The sequence below is a fragment of the Pogona vitticeps genome, chromosome 2 (genome assembly GCF_051106095.1).
Source record: "Pogona vitticeps strain Pit_001003342236 chromosome 2, PviZW2.1, whole genome shotgun sequence".
Taxonomy (NCBI): domain Eukaryota; kingdom Metazoa; phylum Chordata; class Lepidosauria; order Squamata; family Agamidae; genus Pogona; species Pogona vitticeps.
The window spans coordinates 10937356-10955139 of record NC_135784.1 but is presented as its reverse complement, the minus strand read 5'-3'; the positions used below and the strand labels follow the sequence as shown (position 1 = coordinate 10955139).

Genomic DNA, 17784 nt, shown 5'->3' with positions numbered 1-17784 from the left:
GCATCTTTCCTTATCCCTGCAGATTTCTGAAGTGGTTATTTGTATTCTTTTTTTCCCTACCAGATGAGGAACAGAAGAAGAATTGCCCAACGACACCTGGGCATCCTAGGCAGGAACTGATAATCAAGCAAGAAAACAGAATTGAAAATCCAAGTGGACAGGAATGGACGTCAAATGAAAGAACTTATGTAGTGGAGTAACCACATAAATGCATGTCTGCTCAGTAGAATTCATTTAACTCACACGGGAGAAACCATATCCATCTATGGAAGGTGGAAAGAGCTTTGGTCAGAGTGCTCACTTTACGTCCCATCAAAGAACACACACTGGAGAGAAATCATATAACTGCATGGAATGTGGAAAGAGTTTCAGTCACAACCAAAACCTCAACATACATCAAAGAACTCACACTGGGGAGAAACCATATAAATGCATGGAATGTGGAAAGAGCTTTAGACAAAGTGGTCACCTTAGGTCACATCAAATAACCCACAAGGGTGAGAAACCGTATAACTGCATAGAATGTGGAAAGAGCTTCAGTCACAACAATAGCCTTCGGACACATCAAAGAATTCACACGGGGGAGAAACCATATCCATGTATCGAATGTGGGAAGAGCTTTAGTCAGAGTGGTCTACTTAGGTCACATCAAATAACCCACAGAGGTCAGAAACCATATAACTGCATAGAATGTGGAAAGAGGTTCAGTCGCAACAGTAGCCTTTGGTCACACCAAAAAACCCACACAGGTGAGAAACCATATAAATGCATAGAATGTGGAAAGAGCTTCAGTCAGAACCATAACCTCAGTATACATCAAAGAACTCACACTGGGGAGAAACCATATAAATGCATTGAATGTGGGAAGAGCTTTAGTCAGAGTGGTCACCTTACATCCCATCAAAGAACACACACTCGGGAGAAATCATATAAATGCATGGAATGTGGAAAGATTTTCAGTCACAACCATGAACTCAATATACATCAAAGAATTCACACTGGGGAGAAACCATATAAATGCATTGAATGTGGGAAGAGCTTTAGACAAAGTGGTCACCTTAGGTCACATCAAATAACCCACAAGGGTGAGAAACCGTATAACTGCATAGAATGTGGAAAGAGCTTCAGTCACAACAATAGCCTTCGGACACATCAAAGAATTCACACGGGGGAGAAACCATATCCATGTATCGAATGTGGGAAGAGCTTTAGTCAGAGTGGTCTACTTAGGTCACATCAAATAACCCACAGAGGTCAGAAACCATATAACTGCATAGAATGTGGAAAGAGGTTCAGTCGCAACAGTAGCCTTTGGTCACACCAAAAAACCCACACAGGTGAGAAACCATATAAATGCATAGAATGTGGAAAGAGCTTCAGTCAGAACCATAACCTCAGTATACATCAAAGAACTCACACTGGGGAGAAACCATATAAATGCATTGAATGTGGGAAGAGCTTTAGTCAGAGTAGTCACCTTACATCCCATCAAAGAACTCACACTGGGGAAAAACCATATAAATGCATTGAATGTGGGAAGAGCTTTAGTCAGAGTAGTCACCTTACATCCCATCAAAGAACACACACTGGGGAGAAATCATATAAATGCATGGAATGTGGAAAGAGTTTCAGTCACAACCATAAACTCAATATACATCAAAGAACTCACACTGGGGAGAAACCATATAAATGCATTGAATGTGGGAAGAGCTTTAGTCAGAGTGGTCACCTTACATCCCATCAAATAACACACACTGGGGAGAAATCATATAAATGCATGGCATGTGGAAAGATTTTCAGTCACAACCATGAACTCAATATACATCAAAGAACTCACACTGGGGAGAAACCATATAAATGCATTGAATGTGGGAAGAGCTTTAGACAAAGTGGTCACCTTAGGTCACATCAAATAACCCACAAGGGTGAGAAACCGTATAACTGCATAGAATGTGGAAAGAGCTTCAGTCACAACAATAGCCTTCGGACACATCAAAGAATTCACACGGGGGAGAAACCATATCCATGTATCGAATGTGGGAAGAGCTTTAGTCAGAGTGGTCTACTTAGGTCACATCAAATAACCCACAGAGGTCAGAAACCATATAACTGCATAGAATGTGGAAAGAGGTTCAGTCGCAACAGTAGCCTTTGGTCACACCAAAAAACCCACACAGGTGAGAAACCATATAAATGCATAGAATGTGGAAAGAGCTTCAGTCAGAACCATAACCTCAGTATACATCAAAGAACTCACACTGGGGAAAAACCATATAAATGCATTGAATGTGGGAAGAGCTTTAGTCAGAGTAGTTACCTTACATCCCATCAAAGAACACACACTGGGGAGAAATCATATAAATGCATGGAATGTGGAAAGAGTTTCAGTCACAACCATAAACTCAATATACATCAAAGAACTCACACTGGGGAGAAACCATATAAATGCATTGAATGTGGGAAGAGCTTTAGTCAGAGTGGTCACCTTACATCCCATCAAAGAACACACACTGGGGAGAAATCATATAAATGTATGGAATGTGGAAAGAGTTTCAGTCACAACCATGAACTCAATATACATCAAAGAACTCACACTGGGGAGAAACCATATAAATGCATTGAATGTGGGAAGAGCTTTAGTCAGAGTGGTCATCTTACATCCCATCAAAGAACACATACTGGGGAGAAATCATACAAATGCATGGAATGTGGAAAGAGTTTCAGTCACAACCATGAACTCAATATACATCAAAGAACTCACACTGGGGAGAAACCATATAAGTGCATGGAATGTGGGAAGAGCTTTAGTCAGAGTGGTGACCTTAGGTCACATCAAAGAACCCACACTGGGATAAAACCATATACCTGCATAGAATGTGGAAAGAGCTTTAGTCAGAGTGGTAACCTTACATCCCATCAAAGAACACACACTGGGGAGAAATCATATAAATGCATGGAATGTGGAAAGAGTTTCAGTCACAACCAAGTACTCAATAGACATCAAAGAACTCACAGTGGGGAAAAACCATATAAATGCATTGAATGTGGGAAGGGCTTTAGTCAGAGTGGTCACCTTAGGTCACATCAAAGAACTCACACTGGAGAGAAACCATATAAATGCATAGAATGTGGAAAGTGCTTCAGTCGCAACAATAGCCTTCGGACACATCAAAGAATTCACACTGGGGAGAAACCATACGAATGTGTGGAATTTAAAAAGAGCTTCAGTTAGCTTTGTTCATATCAAGGAACCTACACTGTGAAGAAACCATATGAATGCATCAAGTTTCGAAAGCTTTAATTAGACAATAGCCTCCATTGTCCTCCAAGAAACGAAATGGGGGAGAAACCATAGAAATACACAAAAGGTGGATTAAGCTTCAGCTGTAGAGATAACCTTAGTTGTTTGAATAATATTTTTAAAAATTAACTTTATGGGATCCAGAGTTTTTGATCTAAAATGTTTTTTAACTATGCTTCCGAGGTGGTTTAAAAATGAGAGCTTTTAGAAAAATTACTTTTCATATCTTTCATTGACAATGATAAGGGTTTTTCCTTTTTATCATTGTGTTCTTTGGAACTTTGAAGTGTTTTCAAAATGTAATCTCTGTCATACTAGATTATGAGCTCCAGTGTTTTAAGTGACTGTCGCATGGGACAGAAAACAGAGGGGAACAGCAGGAAACCTGAATAGGACTACTTGACAACATAATGTTTTATGGACTTATTTTGTTATTTTATTGTTTCTGTCTATAATTGTTGTAAACTGCCCAGAGAGGCCTTGCCTGCCAGATGGGCAGTAAATAAGTTAGTAAGTTAAATAAGTAAGTAAATAATACAATAAATGTATTTGTATTTTTGATTGAAATATGTATTAAAATTGTCCTATAACCTAAGTTTAAATACCTGCATCTTTTTACAAGGTGCAAGGATGTATTTTAAGTAAGCCTATAGCTTTTGCATAACTATGAATTTTGGATTTGAAGATCAGTACCTACTGATTTTTTTTCCATACCTGTTGGACAGTCTTTCTGTTCGTGTCTGAACATGCGGAAAAGTTTAGCAGAATAACTTTAAGGTCCTTGTGGCAAAATGACTCACACAGACACAATCAGCTTCTTCCACCACCAGATGTGTATTTACAGGATATTTAAAGATATACAGAGCGACAGCATGACACCATGAATTCATCAGAATAGCAGGAATACATCTCTGCACAGTCCACATATATACACTTATGCATCTGCCTGTGTCCCGTCAGCACAGACATTACAGCCAGCCCTCCTGAGTCACAGTGACTCAGCATTTTGACATACCTGAACATCATGGCTGCTCATTAGGACATTTGTTCTGCTCAGGCCTGTATATTTTATACTCTGACACTTTCATGTTTTTTTGGAATTACTATAAGTATGGAACCTAGAAATGATGTAAATAAAAGAATTAGTACATAATTAACAAGATTTGCAATTACCTGGACTTTTCTGAGTCCCCAGGGTCCTCCTTAATCATTTTTTCCCATCCACATAATTCAAAGGCATAAGTACTCTGATTTCTAGCCCCGTTAATGTTCCCTGTCATTATCTCCCCGGGAAATCCCCTCAGACTCCCCTCAGCCAAAGCTGAAGGCTCTGCCATCCCTCTTGGGAGTCTGGATCTTTCCCGCGTCCCATCACCACCGAATAAGAAGCGTCTATTCAGGCCACAGAAAGAGGGAAGCCTGGGGAAGGGTGGCAGCTTCGCTGTTTCCCCACAATGGATAGCCTGAGAGAGACATGCACTCATTAAGGCAGGGGATGAGTGGGTAACCAATCCTGCTGTCAGGCCCTGTTAGGGAAGACGGGGAGGCAGGGATTGTGGGGAAGGTCCTAGAGTCTCTGCCATCCATTCTAGGCAGCCGCAGACCCCCGGCAGATCGAACCAGGCTGGATAAAAAGGCAAGGTGGGCCGGATGTGGCCTGCAGGCTGTAATTTGCAGACCCTGGATCTATATTGTGGTTTCCCTAATTATAAGAGTGAAATCCTTGACAAAGCTTGGGTCCCTTTGGTTGGGAGAAAGGTGAGGGCATCGAGGGAATGCAACTGATGTTCAGGTAACGTCTGTATACATTGCAGGAGCTAATTGATGAGGTGCATCTTGGCTGCAAATCAACGATCTGACTAGATATGCAATCCAGATCTGAATTAGCACCTCATCAATGGCCTAGACCTGCTGTGTGAGCATTCAAAGGCTTTTGGGCATTAAAACGGATGAATGAAATGAGCAGGTGGTTAATAATTTCCACCACCACTTCTCACATAACGTCTCTGTGGCATTCACCCTTGTGGCCCCTGCTTGTTATACCCTCACAAAGGCTCACATCACTTTCTCTTCTCCCTACTGCCAGTGGATTACCTGAATCCACAATATAAATGACGTATATCAGAACACTTGTCTTGTGAAAAGAAATAGAACTTATTTATTGTAGTGAAGCAGATTGAATAATAACAGAAGTTTCTCAGATACACATTATACATAAGCAAATCATTAACAGTACTCTCAGTACATACTTCTTTTCTCTTGCTATATCATTACTACCTTGTCTACCTAATTTCCTACCAGTTTTATCTCTCTCAGTATCTGTTCCCTCTCTCCCTGACTAACCAGCCCTATCTGACTCCTCCTTCTCCTGCCAAACCTCATGTAGCTGCTGACTCCGCCTCTCCAGTCCTCATAGGTTCATGCAAATCAGCTCATGAATATGAATGGCATGAGTGACGTGGGCGATTGTCACATTCCTCCCCCCTAAGAAAAAGTTTGTTTCATGAGGGAAAACCTTACAGTTTACACTTATGTACAATGGAACATACAGGGAATATTTCATACAAAACACCATCATAATAATATGCTTACCAGTTATGTCCTAAATCATATACCATATATGCCGGCGTATAACACGACCGGCCGTACAAGACGACCCCCCAAAAAGAGGAGGGTGAGGAAGAGGCTGGGGGGCAGCAGGGGGAGGAGGAGGAAAAGAAACCAGGCGGGTGGCGGCTAGCGTGCGCGGGACTGCCTGACTGCCTGCCCGCCTCCCTCCCTCCTCGGCGGGAGGAGGAGGAGGCAAAGGGAACCGGGCGGGTGGCGGCTAGCGCGTGTGCCGCTGCATCAGCAGCAAGGGGGGGGGCGGGCGAGCATGGCAGGCTTTGCTTTCCTCCCTCCATCCCGACCGACTGCCTGCCCGCCCGCCCCCCTTCCTCCCTGGCCAGCTCGCCCCACGTCACTCACTTGGCAGCAGCAGCTCCTTCCTGGCACCTGGCATACAAGACGGGGCCCCCATTTGGAGGCATATTTTGTGGGCCCCAAAACTCATCTTGTACGCCGGCATATACAGTACCATATTTCAAAATATAACACATTATATTTACCATATACGTATACATACTTTATACTAGTTTTCTCTCTATTACTATGTTTACTAGATCAAACTCATCACGTTAAACATTTAAAACAATCAATATAGTTCAAACATTTGCATTAACCACATTTATACCAATTGGGTAGGCAGTTCCTTCTCCTCCGCCAGAACATCTATGGATGTGTCCTTCTTTGAGAGCTTACTGCTTACATCTTCCTCCTCACCCACAAATTCACCCACAGGTACTTTTGTTGCGAAGTTCTGCTTATGTGGGGGACCACTATCACAGGTCACTTCAAGATTCTCAGGTGAGTTTCTTTTAGGTGCCACCTCTTGGCTTATGTCAGATGTATTGAGATTTTCACCATATGGTTCTATTCCTTTAATCTCTGGTTTCTCAGGTAGGGACTTGCATTGCAAGGTTTTAAGGACTTTTGCAGCTGCAGAGCACCCCTCCAATTCTGCTGCAAGAAATCCCCAGGTTCTGATCCTGCTAACTGCAGTTCACTCCCCTCTATGGCTCTCACCCTCACAACTTTGTCCTCAGGACAGAATGCTCTTTCCTGGGCCTCATACAAGCCTTTCTCCTTTCCATGAGTAACCCTCAAGCTTGGCTCTTCTACTTCTAAGGACTTTTCCCTATATTTTACAAGGACAATTAATTGTTTGTGATGTCCATCTCCACTCCTATGAGGTTGATAAAACCTCTATATATATCAGGTTCTTATAAATGCCTCTGGGTGTTCAGGGGTCAGTGGAAGGGGATTGCCTTCCTTCTGCTCATCAATACAGGAAGTATTAGGATTCTCCAATTTGACCACCTCAGCCATTTCTGCTAAGGGTTTCCCTCTAAACTGGAACATCGATCAGGATTTTCAGGGGTCAGTGGAATTTCCTTAACTTATGCAAAGCATTCATTTAAGGTAGGGTCTTTCTTTTGTTCTTTGATGAAAGATAGATTCTTAGGGTTTCTCAGAATAACCAGATCAGCTGCCTCTCTCACTTTTCTTACTTCAGGAAGATTTCCATCATTTTCATCAGTGGCTTCAATTTGCCTTCCCTGAGAGCAGGTTGTCACAAAAACACTCTGCATATGCTCAGCTAATTAAACACAGGGCAGGAATCTGAATAGATATGACCACCTTCCAAATTCCTGACCATCCCTTATATCTCATTGGTATTTTTGTCATGGGCAACACCACCATTTCAGAGCCAATTCCTTTAATAGAAATATTTTCATGGTCTAATATTTTCCTTAGGGACTATATCAGGATGACATACTGTAACTTGTGAACAACATTCTTTGAGTGCTGAGCTACAGTACGTAGAAGATTCTGATCACTTTCTATGAGAAAGCACTGAACAACCCTGGCCTCAGAGAGATCTTGGTTCTCTGACCCTTCTGTTACTTGTGTTGCTATGGCAAGAGCTCCACAACTAGCTTCAACTGGTGCATTCTTAGCTGTTCCACAAAGCACCTTCTTAGGGGGAACTAGAATCTCCACCTTTATGCTGATTACAATTCCTAACCTTTTGACTCTCACACTGAGCCCAAAAATGACCTTTCTCCCCACATGTATAACATCATTTACTGGGCTTGGGTTCAAAACAAAGGGCCTCATTAACTTTTCCCTCAGGACTATTGGGTTTCAGGTAACTGTGCTCTGGAGATGAGGGTCTGTCTCCAAAATGGCTTCCAGTAGCTTGGGTACTTCTGAGGTAATCTCTACCAGGTAGGGGTCCTCTCCTGTCATCCCACACTTTTCTACCAATTTTACTTCAGAAAACTGAGGATCTCTAATCTCACTAATGGAATCAGCATATTCATATGCCTGTGATACATTTTTAGGATTTTTGTCCTTGACCAAACAACATAATTTTCCTGGCAAAATGGAATAAAATTGTTCTAAACCAACCACATTTTTCATTTGGTCTAGAGAAGTGATATTCTCATGTTCTATCCATTTATCCAAACATTGAATCAATTTAGCCCCCAATTGGTCATAAGATTCTTCGGGTCTTTTGGTAAGGGAACAGAATGGAAAAAGGCAGAGGAAGAAGGCTGGAAATTCACACCATTGGGGACAAAGAGGCTGCTTATTTGTAACTCTTTCACTCCAATGGTTAGATCAGGGGGTCAGGGAACTTTTTTACTTCTGCCAAGCAGGAGGAGGAAGGAGAGGTGGGGCAGCTCTGGATTGCCACTGGGTGCAGGAAGCCCGTGCGCTCCCTGCCCATCCCTGGTGCATGTCTACTCATGAGTAAGCACAGTGGGAAGTGTGTCTACTCAAGAGTAAGCATCATGGAAAGCACAGGTCTACTCATGAGTAAGGGCTGCCAAAGGTGCTGGGCTCAGCTGCGCAGGTCGGAAGGGCTCCTCCGTGGATGTGGCATGCAGGCAGCACAGGAGGAGAAAGGAAAAGCGGGGCAGCTCTGGATCACAACTATCCCTGGCACAGGTCTACTCATGAGTAAGGGCCCCCTCCGCTATGGCTGCAGGCCAGGCCCTACAGCGGCATTTGGAGTCTGGGAGGCCTCCTGGAGGCGGTCTCAGTGGTGGAGGTAAGGTGCTGCTTTTTCCTTTTTAAAACGTTCTGGGAGGGTTTTGGAGGGTAGGTTTGGGCTGGGGGGTTGTTTCTGTGTTGTTTTGTTTTTCGGTGTTTTTTGTATGTTTGTTTTTTGTTTTGTTTTGCACTCCCAGCATGGGGCTGTCTCCAATGTTTATTTTTGGATTTGTTTCTGTTTTTGTTTTTGTTTTTTGCAGTCCCAGCATGGGACTTGTTCTGTTTATTTTCATTATTTTGGTATTTTTTTCTTCGGCTGAAGCGGATTAATCAGTTTTCAATGCATTCCTATGGGAAATGGTGCTTTGACTTACGAATGTTTTGACTTACGGCCACCTTTCCAATACGCTCCCTGCCCATCCCTTGATTTAAGTTTGTAAATCAAGGCACCATTGTATAGTCATTTTTTGAGCAGCTAATTCTAATTGTTTCATCTGTATTTGAAATTCCATTTCTCTTTGTCTTAATTCCATTTGTCTGGCTTCAGCCCTCTCCTTTTCTCTGGCCCTTTTTTTCTCCATTTAAAAATCTATTTCCTTTTATCTAGCCTTGGCCTTCTCCTTAATCTCTAGTACCCTAGCTCTATCTTCAGCCCTCGCTTTCTCCGATTCTAATTGGTTTTTCATAGCTAGCTCCTTCAATTTAAATTCTTGTTCTAGTTTCCACTTTTCCAGATCTAGGGAGCTTTGAATACTTTCCCTTGAGGGTTCCTCAGGTATTTCAGGATCTCCATTTCCATTCCCCTCAACCTCTTGAGAATCAATTTCCTCCATTACTGGCTTTTTAGTTCTTTTGGGTGCCATAAGTATGTAAGGAACTGATTTCTATTGCTGAGTTAGTCAGGCCTCCTTTCAAAACACTTTTACACCTGTTTTCTTTTACCAGTATTTTTCTGGGGTACTATGTAGCTCTCAATCGGCAGCTAAAGACAGCTACACTTTCTCTGGCCTCACACACAAGCCACGATGTTTCTTGGACTGAGACAACCTTTTTGCCTCCAAACACAAAACAAATTCTATTTTCAAGCCCCTCCTTTTTATTTTCCTATCACCTCAGATCTGCTCTGATCTCTGGCTTCCACTTTTTATCCACCAGTGCTCCCTTGGATTTCAAGCTAGCCACTGGGTCTCTCAAATCCTGAGGTAAACAAAAAGAATTTTTCCTTTAGAGTCAGTTCCATGTACACACTTCTTTTCTCTTGATATATCATTAGCACCTTCTCTACCTAATTTCTAACCAGCTTTATCTCTCTCAGTATCTGTTCCCTCTCTCTCTGACTAACCAGCCCTATCTGGCTCCTCCTTCTCCCGCCAAACCTCATGTAGCTGCTGACTCCACCTCTCCAGTCCTCTCATAGTTTCATGCAAATCTGCTCATGAATATGAATGGCATGAGTGATGTGGGCAGTTGCTACAGTTTCTTCTAAGCAAGGAACTCTTAGAAGGAAGTGGTAGGAGAGTGAATGAATAAGGAAACTACATTTGGAGGGTGAAGCCCACCAAAAGAATTGATGGCTTGAGAGCGACATTAAACAAAATAAAAATAAAAATGAGGAGGGTTCTCAGCTCCCAGACAAGGCATGTTCTCACCATAACATCTGAGCCCTGTCCATTTTTCTCTTTCCTCATAGCCCAAGAGAAATACAGCCTGTCCTTCTTCCAGCAGGGAGATGGGGTCTGGTTTAGGGAGATCTTCTAAAGAAACACACAGGAAGGTTACTTGTCATGGCAAATTTCCCGAGGGTTCAAATCCTGCCTATTTTTTCATCACTCTTCCTTTAGAGCCAAGACAGGTTCTGTGGCACACCATAGGTAAGCTCCTCTTTAATTTCATAATAATAATAATAATAATAATAATAATAATAATAATAATAATAATAATAATAATAATAATAATTTATTGTCATTGTAAGTATATACACATACAACGAAATTCACAGACACCCAGAGACCAGACACATGCACACACATAAAATTCCCAAACACTCCCCACCCACTAAAAGTCCCCCACTAAAAATACAAACATCTACACCGCAGGCGAAGAAACACAGTCCAACTAATTATTCACTACTGGTGGTCTTTTAAGCTCATTATTAATTGCAATTATAGTTCTGGGATAAAAACTATTGAGAAAACGTTTGGTCCGAGTCTTAATTGTTCTATATCTTCTGCCAGATGGTAACAGTTCAAAAAAGTTATAAGCAGGATGGGAAGAGTCTCTCAGGATGCTATGTGATTTCCTTAGACAGCGGGATGTGAAGATGTCATCAATTTCAGAACCATACTTAGCTCACACAGTTTTCTGGCCCAAGCCTTCTAACTCTAAAAGCTTCTCTCTTTCTCTTTCATACAAATGCACACAGGTACACAGAGTATATGAGCCAGACCATGGTTATGAGACTAAAAACAGGCTAAAGGGACTGGATAAAGACAGGCCTGGAGAGTGGGTGGAATGACACACCTATGTTAACATCTGGATCACTGTAGGCAGCAAAGTATCTCCATTACAGACACATCCTTCATGACATCCATATGGAAGGTTCACACACACACACAACACACACACTCAGATCTCAGAACCTTTGGGAAACCCCTATATTAGTTAGGAATCTTCTCCCTGAGAAGTACCTCTTTTAGGTGCAAAGAGGCACTTTTGGGGGAAGGATTAAATTCCATGGATCCCAGTCAAATGTCTGGAATGTTTACCCTCCCCTGATGCCATTTAAGAGAATGGGGCCCAAAGACTGCAAAAATGAAGTTTCAGCCATACTTAGTTTGCTATTGCATTTGAATGGGCATGGCATAGAAGGGGACACACAGCCCCACCACCCCTTCCAGACTAGCCCTCCAGCCACGCAGGAGGAAACAGCAAGATATTTATTGCTTTATCCCTCACCCCTCATATTCTCTCTCCAGATTTAGGAGATCCCACTCTCCTTTGGAGAAATACACAGCCACCTCCTCAAAGGAGACCAGGAGCTGAAAAAGTCAGGGGAAGGAGAGAGTAATGAATATTACTATCATTATAATTGCTTTAGAGAATTCTTAGCTTCATAGTAAGAATAAAATGCCACAGCCTTTCCCCAAAATTTAAAGGGGGTGGGCATGATCTCTTGGGGTGGCATCTGATACAATGCGAGACCAGAAAGATTCGGGCTTCTCTCCCACATCTCTTCCACAAGATTCCCCTCTTAGCAGTGGAGCCTAAAGGAGAGGATCCAGACTGCGTCTCTGACCCAATGGTATTTCCTGTAAGAGGAGGGAAGCAAAGGAACTACGAACTCCTTGGGAGGTGGCAGATGGACCCAAGCAATGAAGGCCAAAACCCACTTTTGCTCCTTTACAGGTAGCATTCCCTTCATCTTTGTCCTACTGCTGAAGCAGGGAGAGGATTTTTTTGAAGTTGGAAGTCAGGGAGGCCACTTACAGAAATGGCACTTTGGGGGGGGGGCAGGGGATGTTTGTTGTCCTTCTTCCCAAATCATTCAGAATCTTGGGATGAAACACAGAAAGCCTCCTTGGAAAGCATGCTATACATTCATCTCCGGAGAATTAGCAACACTGCTGATCAGGTCTCTTAGTTCGTGCAGGCAATCATCACTCATTTGGGAGCAGCTGATGGAGGAGGAGAGAGAAGTCTGAGTTGTGAAAACACCGCCCATATCTCCAAGGAGACGTTCGCGGGGTTCCGGAGAATGGGATGGATCCGAAAGACAGACAAACCACAATACTGCTGAGTAGAGCCCAGGGGATCTCAGCTGGGTCTTGTCTATTCCTTCTTCTCCAAAAGCCACACTCCTTTAATAAGCCAAATAGCCAACACAGACATAACCATGAGATATACTCAGATTAATCTGGGCTCTAGAAATCTTTGGTAGCGAACATATAAGGCCAATTAATATTCCTCAGCTAGTCTGAACAAGAAACAATGCTTCTAGATAGAAATCAATCATTACTGTTTTATTAATAAAAGTTGTTAAAGTAAAGAAACAAAATGTTTAGTTGGTACATTTTCAATACAGGGCACAGATAATTCCTCCCCCACTCCAGCTAGAAAAACAAAGAAATGAAACTATGCTAACTAATAGAAAGGGTAACATAGTCCATCTCACGTGTCCTGGGTTCACAAGCTGTTGTAGATGCAATCCAGGTGTTTCCGTGGCAGAGGAAACTATTTGTAATCCATGATGGAACGCACTCCACTTTCTCTCTCCTCCATCGCTTCTTCTTCCCAGAGTTCCCAAGGACCAGAAACTTCTGGACAGGTCACGCCCCATATTCCCACGAGAGCTACAGAAATGCTTTGGCTACCAGGAATGTTTCTCCTTAGCAACTAGATAAGAGATAGCCGCTGTGCTCATCTCAGAAGCTACACAGAAATCCTAATTTAAAATGGATTCTATTGAGACAGGCTTACCCATAAAAACACATCTCATCACACTCCAAAGGGCTGTAATAACTAAGGCATCAACGTCTGTTAGTTTGACTCAACCTTTTCTTCCTCCTAAGGAGCAAATGCACCACAGCCCTCAAAGCAGGACTATCGCCTCCCCTCCTCCCTCCCTTCCTGCAAGACCATTTCCTTTGAACAGAGCAGCCTCCCTCCCCCCCACCTCCCCAAAGACCCTCCCATAGAGACCAGATAGGCCTCCTCGAAGAGATGGGGGAGGGGAAGGCTGCCCTGGAAAAAGTCCCCAGAGGGGAGGGGGAGTCCTTTGCCTCTGAAGGCCGGTGGGTTTCCTGGGAGGGGAGAAGGGAGAACTGTTTCGGAGGAATCCCCCGCCCGTCGCTCTCGCCTCAGTGGTTGGGCCAAGTTTCCAGGTGATCTTTTTGCTATTTCTCTTGCAGTTCGTTCTGCCTCGTTTCTTTTCAGTGCCCGGAACCCGCCCATAAGGGTGCATCGGTGAGTACATCAAATCTATAATTGCTTGAGACTTCAGGTCACCAACGGCTTGTGTGTCCACCGTGTGTGAGGGGATTTGGAGCGCAATGAAAGTGGGGGAAAAGGTTGCGGAGGCCAAGAGCCCTGAAGGGAAAGGCGGGCGAGGGAGGCGGCGGGAACAGCCATGGGGTTGCCATGCAAAGCCGCTGTCGCCATCGCCTCCTCAGCGCTTGCCTCAAGTGCGAAGGACAGATGGACCAAGAACGGTCGTTCTCCTCCCGCAAAACGAGCCCCCTCAACAGCCGCTCCCTGCCAATCTTGTCAGAGCCACCAATTGCAAGCGAGAGGCGGGAGCAACAGGGGAACCGCAGCCAATCAGAGTCGCCTGCGCAGTCAGGACCACCCTGCCTTGGGCACCTGGGCTGAGGAAAACACCTGCCGGAGGGGCTGAAGAATCCCGAGAAGAAGCCGGCGGAGGGATCGTCCCGGCCCGGGCTCTGGCTCCCAGTTCCCCCCTTCCAGGATCGAGGGAGCAGCGGGAGCCTCCTGCCCGCCTTCCCTCCCCTTGGTCCCCCGCCGACCCAAGCCTTGCACCGGCACAGCTGGACCCGGCAAGCACTGCACCCGAAAGGACAGCAAGACCTCCCGAGGGGTGGGGGGCACGCAGAGGGAGGGCTGCGGCCATAGAGGCGCTCCTCCCTTTTCCTTTCACTGCGCTCCGTGGTCCCAGGGTGACAGCACCAAGGAGCCCTCGCTAGAATCACGACCAAGCGTAAACATGGTGGGAAAACCTTCATCACAGGCATGGCCATTATGTCACCCTGGACAATGGATGAGCATCACCCCACTCGGGTACTTATTTGTTTGTTTCTTTAACATATTTTGACCCCCGCCTTTCTCCTTAAAAGGACCCAAGGATCCTTCTGCATCCTCACTGGGATTAGGTGGAAGAATGGCATTAGACCTGTGCCGTACTGGGTGAACACACGAAGGGGTCAATGCTAGTGTTTGTCCTGACAGGCAACATTTCTTTAAATTCCTGCAATGTTTCTTTCAGTTTGTTGGAACAAACGGTGCAATCAACTGGCAACATTCTGCCTTTCTGCTAGTTCTTTCTCAATCTGTTATGCAAACTAACCAATGACTCAGTTTCTTCTCAGTCGTCAGGATCCCTCACACAGGAGAGAAGCGGTATGAGGGCTTACCATCAAGGAAAATGTTTCAACCAGATTGTGCACGTTGAAAACCTTCAAAGAATTCACAGTGAAGAGAAGCCATATAAATGTTCTTGAGTGTGGAAAGAGTCGGAATGCACCCTTTAAAAGCTGTATTCACATGAGGGAACCCTGTCAGTGGTCAGAGAGGAGGGGGGCTTCCACTGATGGAAGAAACCTTCTATTCCAGTAAAAACTTCACCCTGAGGGATCCTAAGGTTGTGTTTCATTTGTTGCTTCATATCCTGGCTTGAAGACATGATTTTATCTTTTCATGTAGCTAAAAATGTGAAAGAATGTTTTCATTAAATAGGATGATCATAGGCATTCTGCATTTTCTGAGGACTGGCACAATGATTTTAAAAGCACGATCATTCCTCCCTCCCCCAATTTGTTTGTTGTTTACTCGTTTAGTCGTTTCCGACTCTTCATGACCCCATGGACCAGAGCACGCCAGGGCCTCCTGTCTTCCATTGCCTCCCAGAGTTATATTATTCTCCTTATACCAGGGAAGGCAGAGACAAGGGGGCCCTACAGCTCCACAGAGAGGCACAGGATCTGTCGGTGGAGTTCTCATCTCCTCTCTGCTGCTGAGACAAGGTGGGAGCGGAGACGGGGAGGTCACCAAGAGCAGTACCTTGAGGATTGTGGGCCCTGATGCAGAGGCTGATCAAGGATCCCCCAAATCCCAAATATGTGCTGTGAATTTATTAGAAAAATATTATTAGGGGAATAATGGTCAGAAATAAACAACATAAAATTAATGTATATGCTGACGATATACTTTGATTTCTAGAATCCCCAATGGAAAGTATAGAATCCTGTCTCTGCAGCTCCACTCATCAGCAGAAACAGTCACCCTCATTAGTGCATATGCACCAACACTGTTGTCTACAGCGGAAGTCAAAGACAAATTCTATGACGATCTGGCAGCTACTATCAAAAAAATCCCAGAGAGAGCCGCTGTGCATTCTTACAGATTACTACTTCACAAGACCTCAAATCAGACATCGACGGACTGAACGCAGGAAAACAGTGTCACTTATCCAGTCAGAAAACAAACTGGCCATTTTAAAGAACATTTTGATATACACAAAATGTATTTCCAATAAGAATAGGTACCGTGTAACCATGTTTGCATTCTATTTGTCACTCTTTCATTTCTTTTGTTTCGTGTTTGTTATATACAGAAATTGATCAATGGATGAGGAAGGTGCTTGATATGGTGTCTCAAGGTGAGGTGGGATCTACTTTACAGTGCTTGGTAATATTTGATGATTAAAAACAATAGCTTCCTGTCAAAAACGCTGATCCCACAGCTATAAATACTCAACTATCCCACAAACTACACCAGAGCACGGACAGAGTTCTGACTCCTGTCCTCTAAAGATGCCAGCCACAGAGGATGGCGAAACGTTAGGAATAAAAACCTCCAGAACACGGCCAGACAGCCTGAAAAACCTACATCAATGGACGAGGAAGGTGTCCGATATGATGTCTCAAGGTGAGGTGAGATCTACCTGATGTGTAAAAACGGGCAGGCAACCTAACCTTATCAACTTTATATGCCGCAGATTGCAGCCTGATAAAGGGGACAACCCCAAAAGTGCTTGTGCCTATATTTTGCCCTTTGGAATAAAAAAAAAGGGGTTAGCACCCCAACTTGAAGCAGCAGATTGACTTCCGTGTTCACCTTTTTGTTCAGAGCAGTTATTTGTTTCGCCATAGTTCTCCCTCTCTCAATTGGGACCAAACAGTTCAATAAAGTGTTTGTTTATTTATTTATTTATTTATTTATTTATTTATTTATTTATTTATTTATTTATTTATTTATTTATTTATTTATTTATTTATTTATTTATTTATTTATTTATTTATTTAATCTGGCTTTTACCCCACCCATCTAGATTCAATGAATCTACTCTGGGCGGCTTACATTCCGAATATAAAACAAAACTTAAAACAAACAATATTAAACAACATAGAGATAAGCAAAGACCAAGATGGTAGATGGTAACACTTAAGAAATTAAGAAATGGAAGTCTTCAGCTTGTTCTGAAAAACTCCCAGTGAGGGAGCCAAGCAAATCTCAGGGGAAAAGATGTTCCAGAGGTGAGGGGACACTGCCGAGAAGGCCCGGTTTCTAGTTTTCTGCTTCCAGGCCTCTCTGGGGGTAAAGCCCGAATATAATAAACAGTGCTTGGTAATATTTGATGATTTTTAAAAAAAAATATGTTGCTAAAATTCACATTTCAACAAATTGTATAATACTTGTACACTTGCATATCTGCTTGCCATTATTTCTAGACTTAGTTCATAGACTTTTACTTTCAGAGCTAGTAATAACTTACATTATTATTAATACCACTAAAAATTAAATGAGGATAAAATTTAATATTATAAAGAGTCAATATGTTTATATAGTCTTACAGATACAACCGAGGGCAACCATAATGCCGATGTGGCCAAAGATGAAATTGATTTTGACACCTCTGGGCTAAAGGAACTGTGAATGGGTCATGTGATCAGCATAATCAGCAACCAAGCAGGACATGGATAAGAAAATCAAATCACTCTGTCTCCCACCAGCTTCCCCTGTGATTCAGCTTGCTGGGGTTGGGAGCTGCTAATATTTATCTTACTGTAATTTTATTATTTTGATATAATTTCTCAGATGTCTTAGAAAGATCTGCATCTTCCAAAGCAGTGTTGGAAACAATTTGAACT

The 17784-nt window shown here is 43.3% G+C and overlaps 2 protein-coding genes across 3 annotated transcripts in view; one reads left to right on the top strand and one right to left on the bottom strand.

The window, feature by feature from the left end:
* LOC140703761 (uncharacterized) overlaps positions 1–17784 on the bottom strand; it is a 343653-nt gene that overhangs the window by 194048 nt on the left and 131821 nt on the right. The window lies entirely within an intron of this gene.
* LOC110069923 (uncharacterized) lies at positions 266–3896 on the top strand. Of its 2 annotated transcripts, XM_078387410.1 has the most exons (2): positions 266–1290; positions 1375–3896. In XM_078387410.1, the coding sequence occupies exons 1-2, from the start codon at positions 266–268 to the stop codon at positions 3230–3232; spliced, it is 2883 nt and encodes a 960-aa protein (XP_078243536.1). In that variant the 3' UTR covers positions 3233–3896. The 2 variants fall into 2 exon arrangements, with proteins under 2 accessions (XP_078243536.1, XP_072843259.2); XM_072987158.2 differs by having other exon boundaries at positions 266–3896.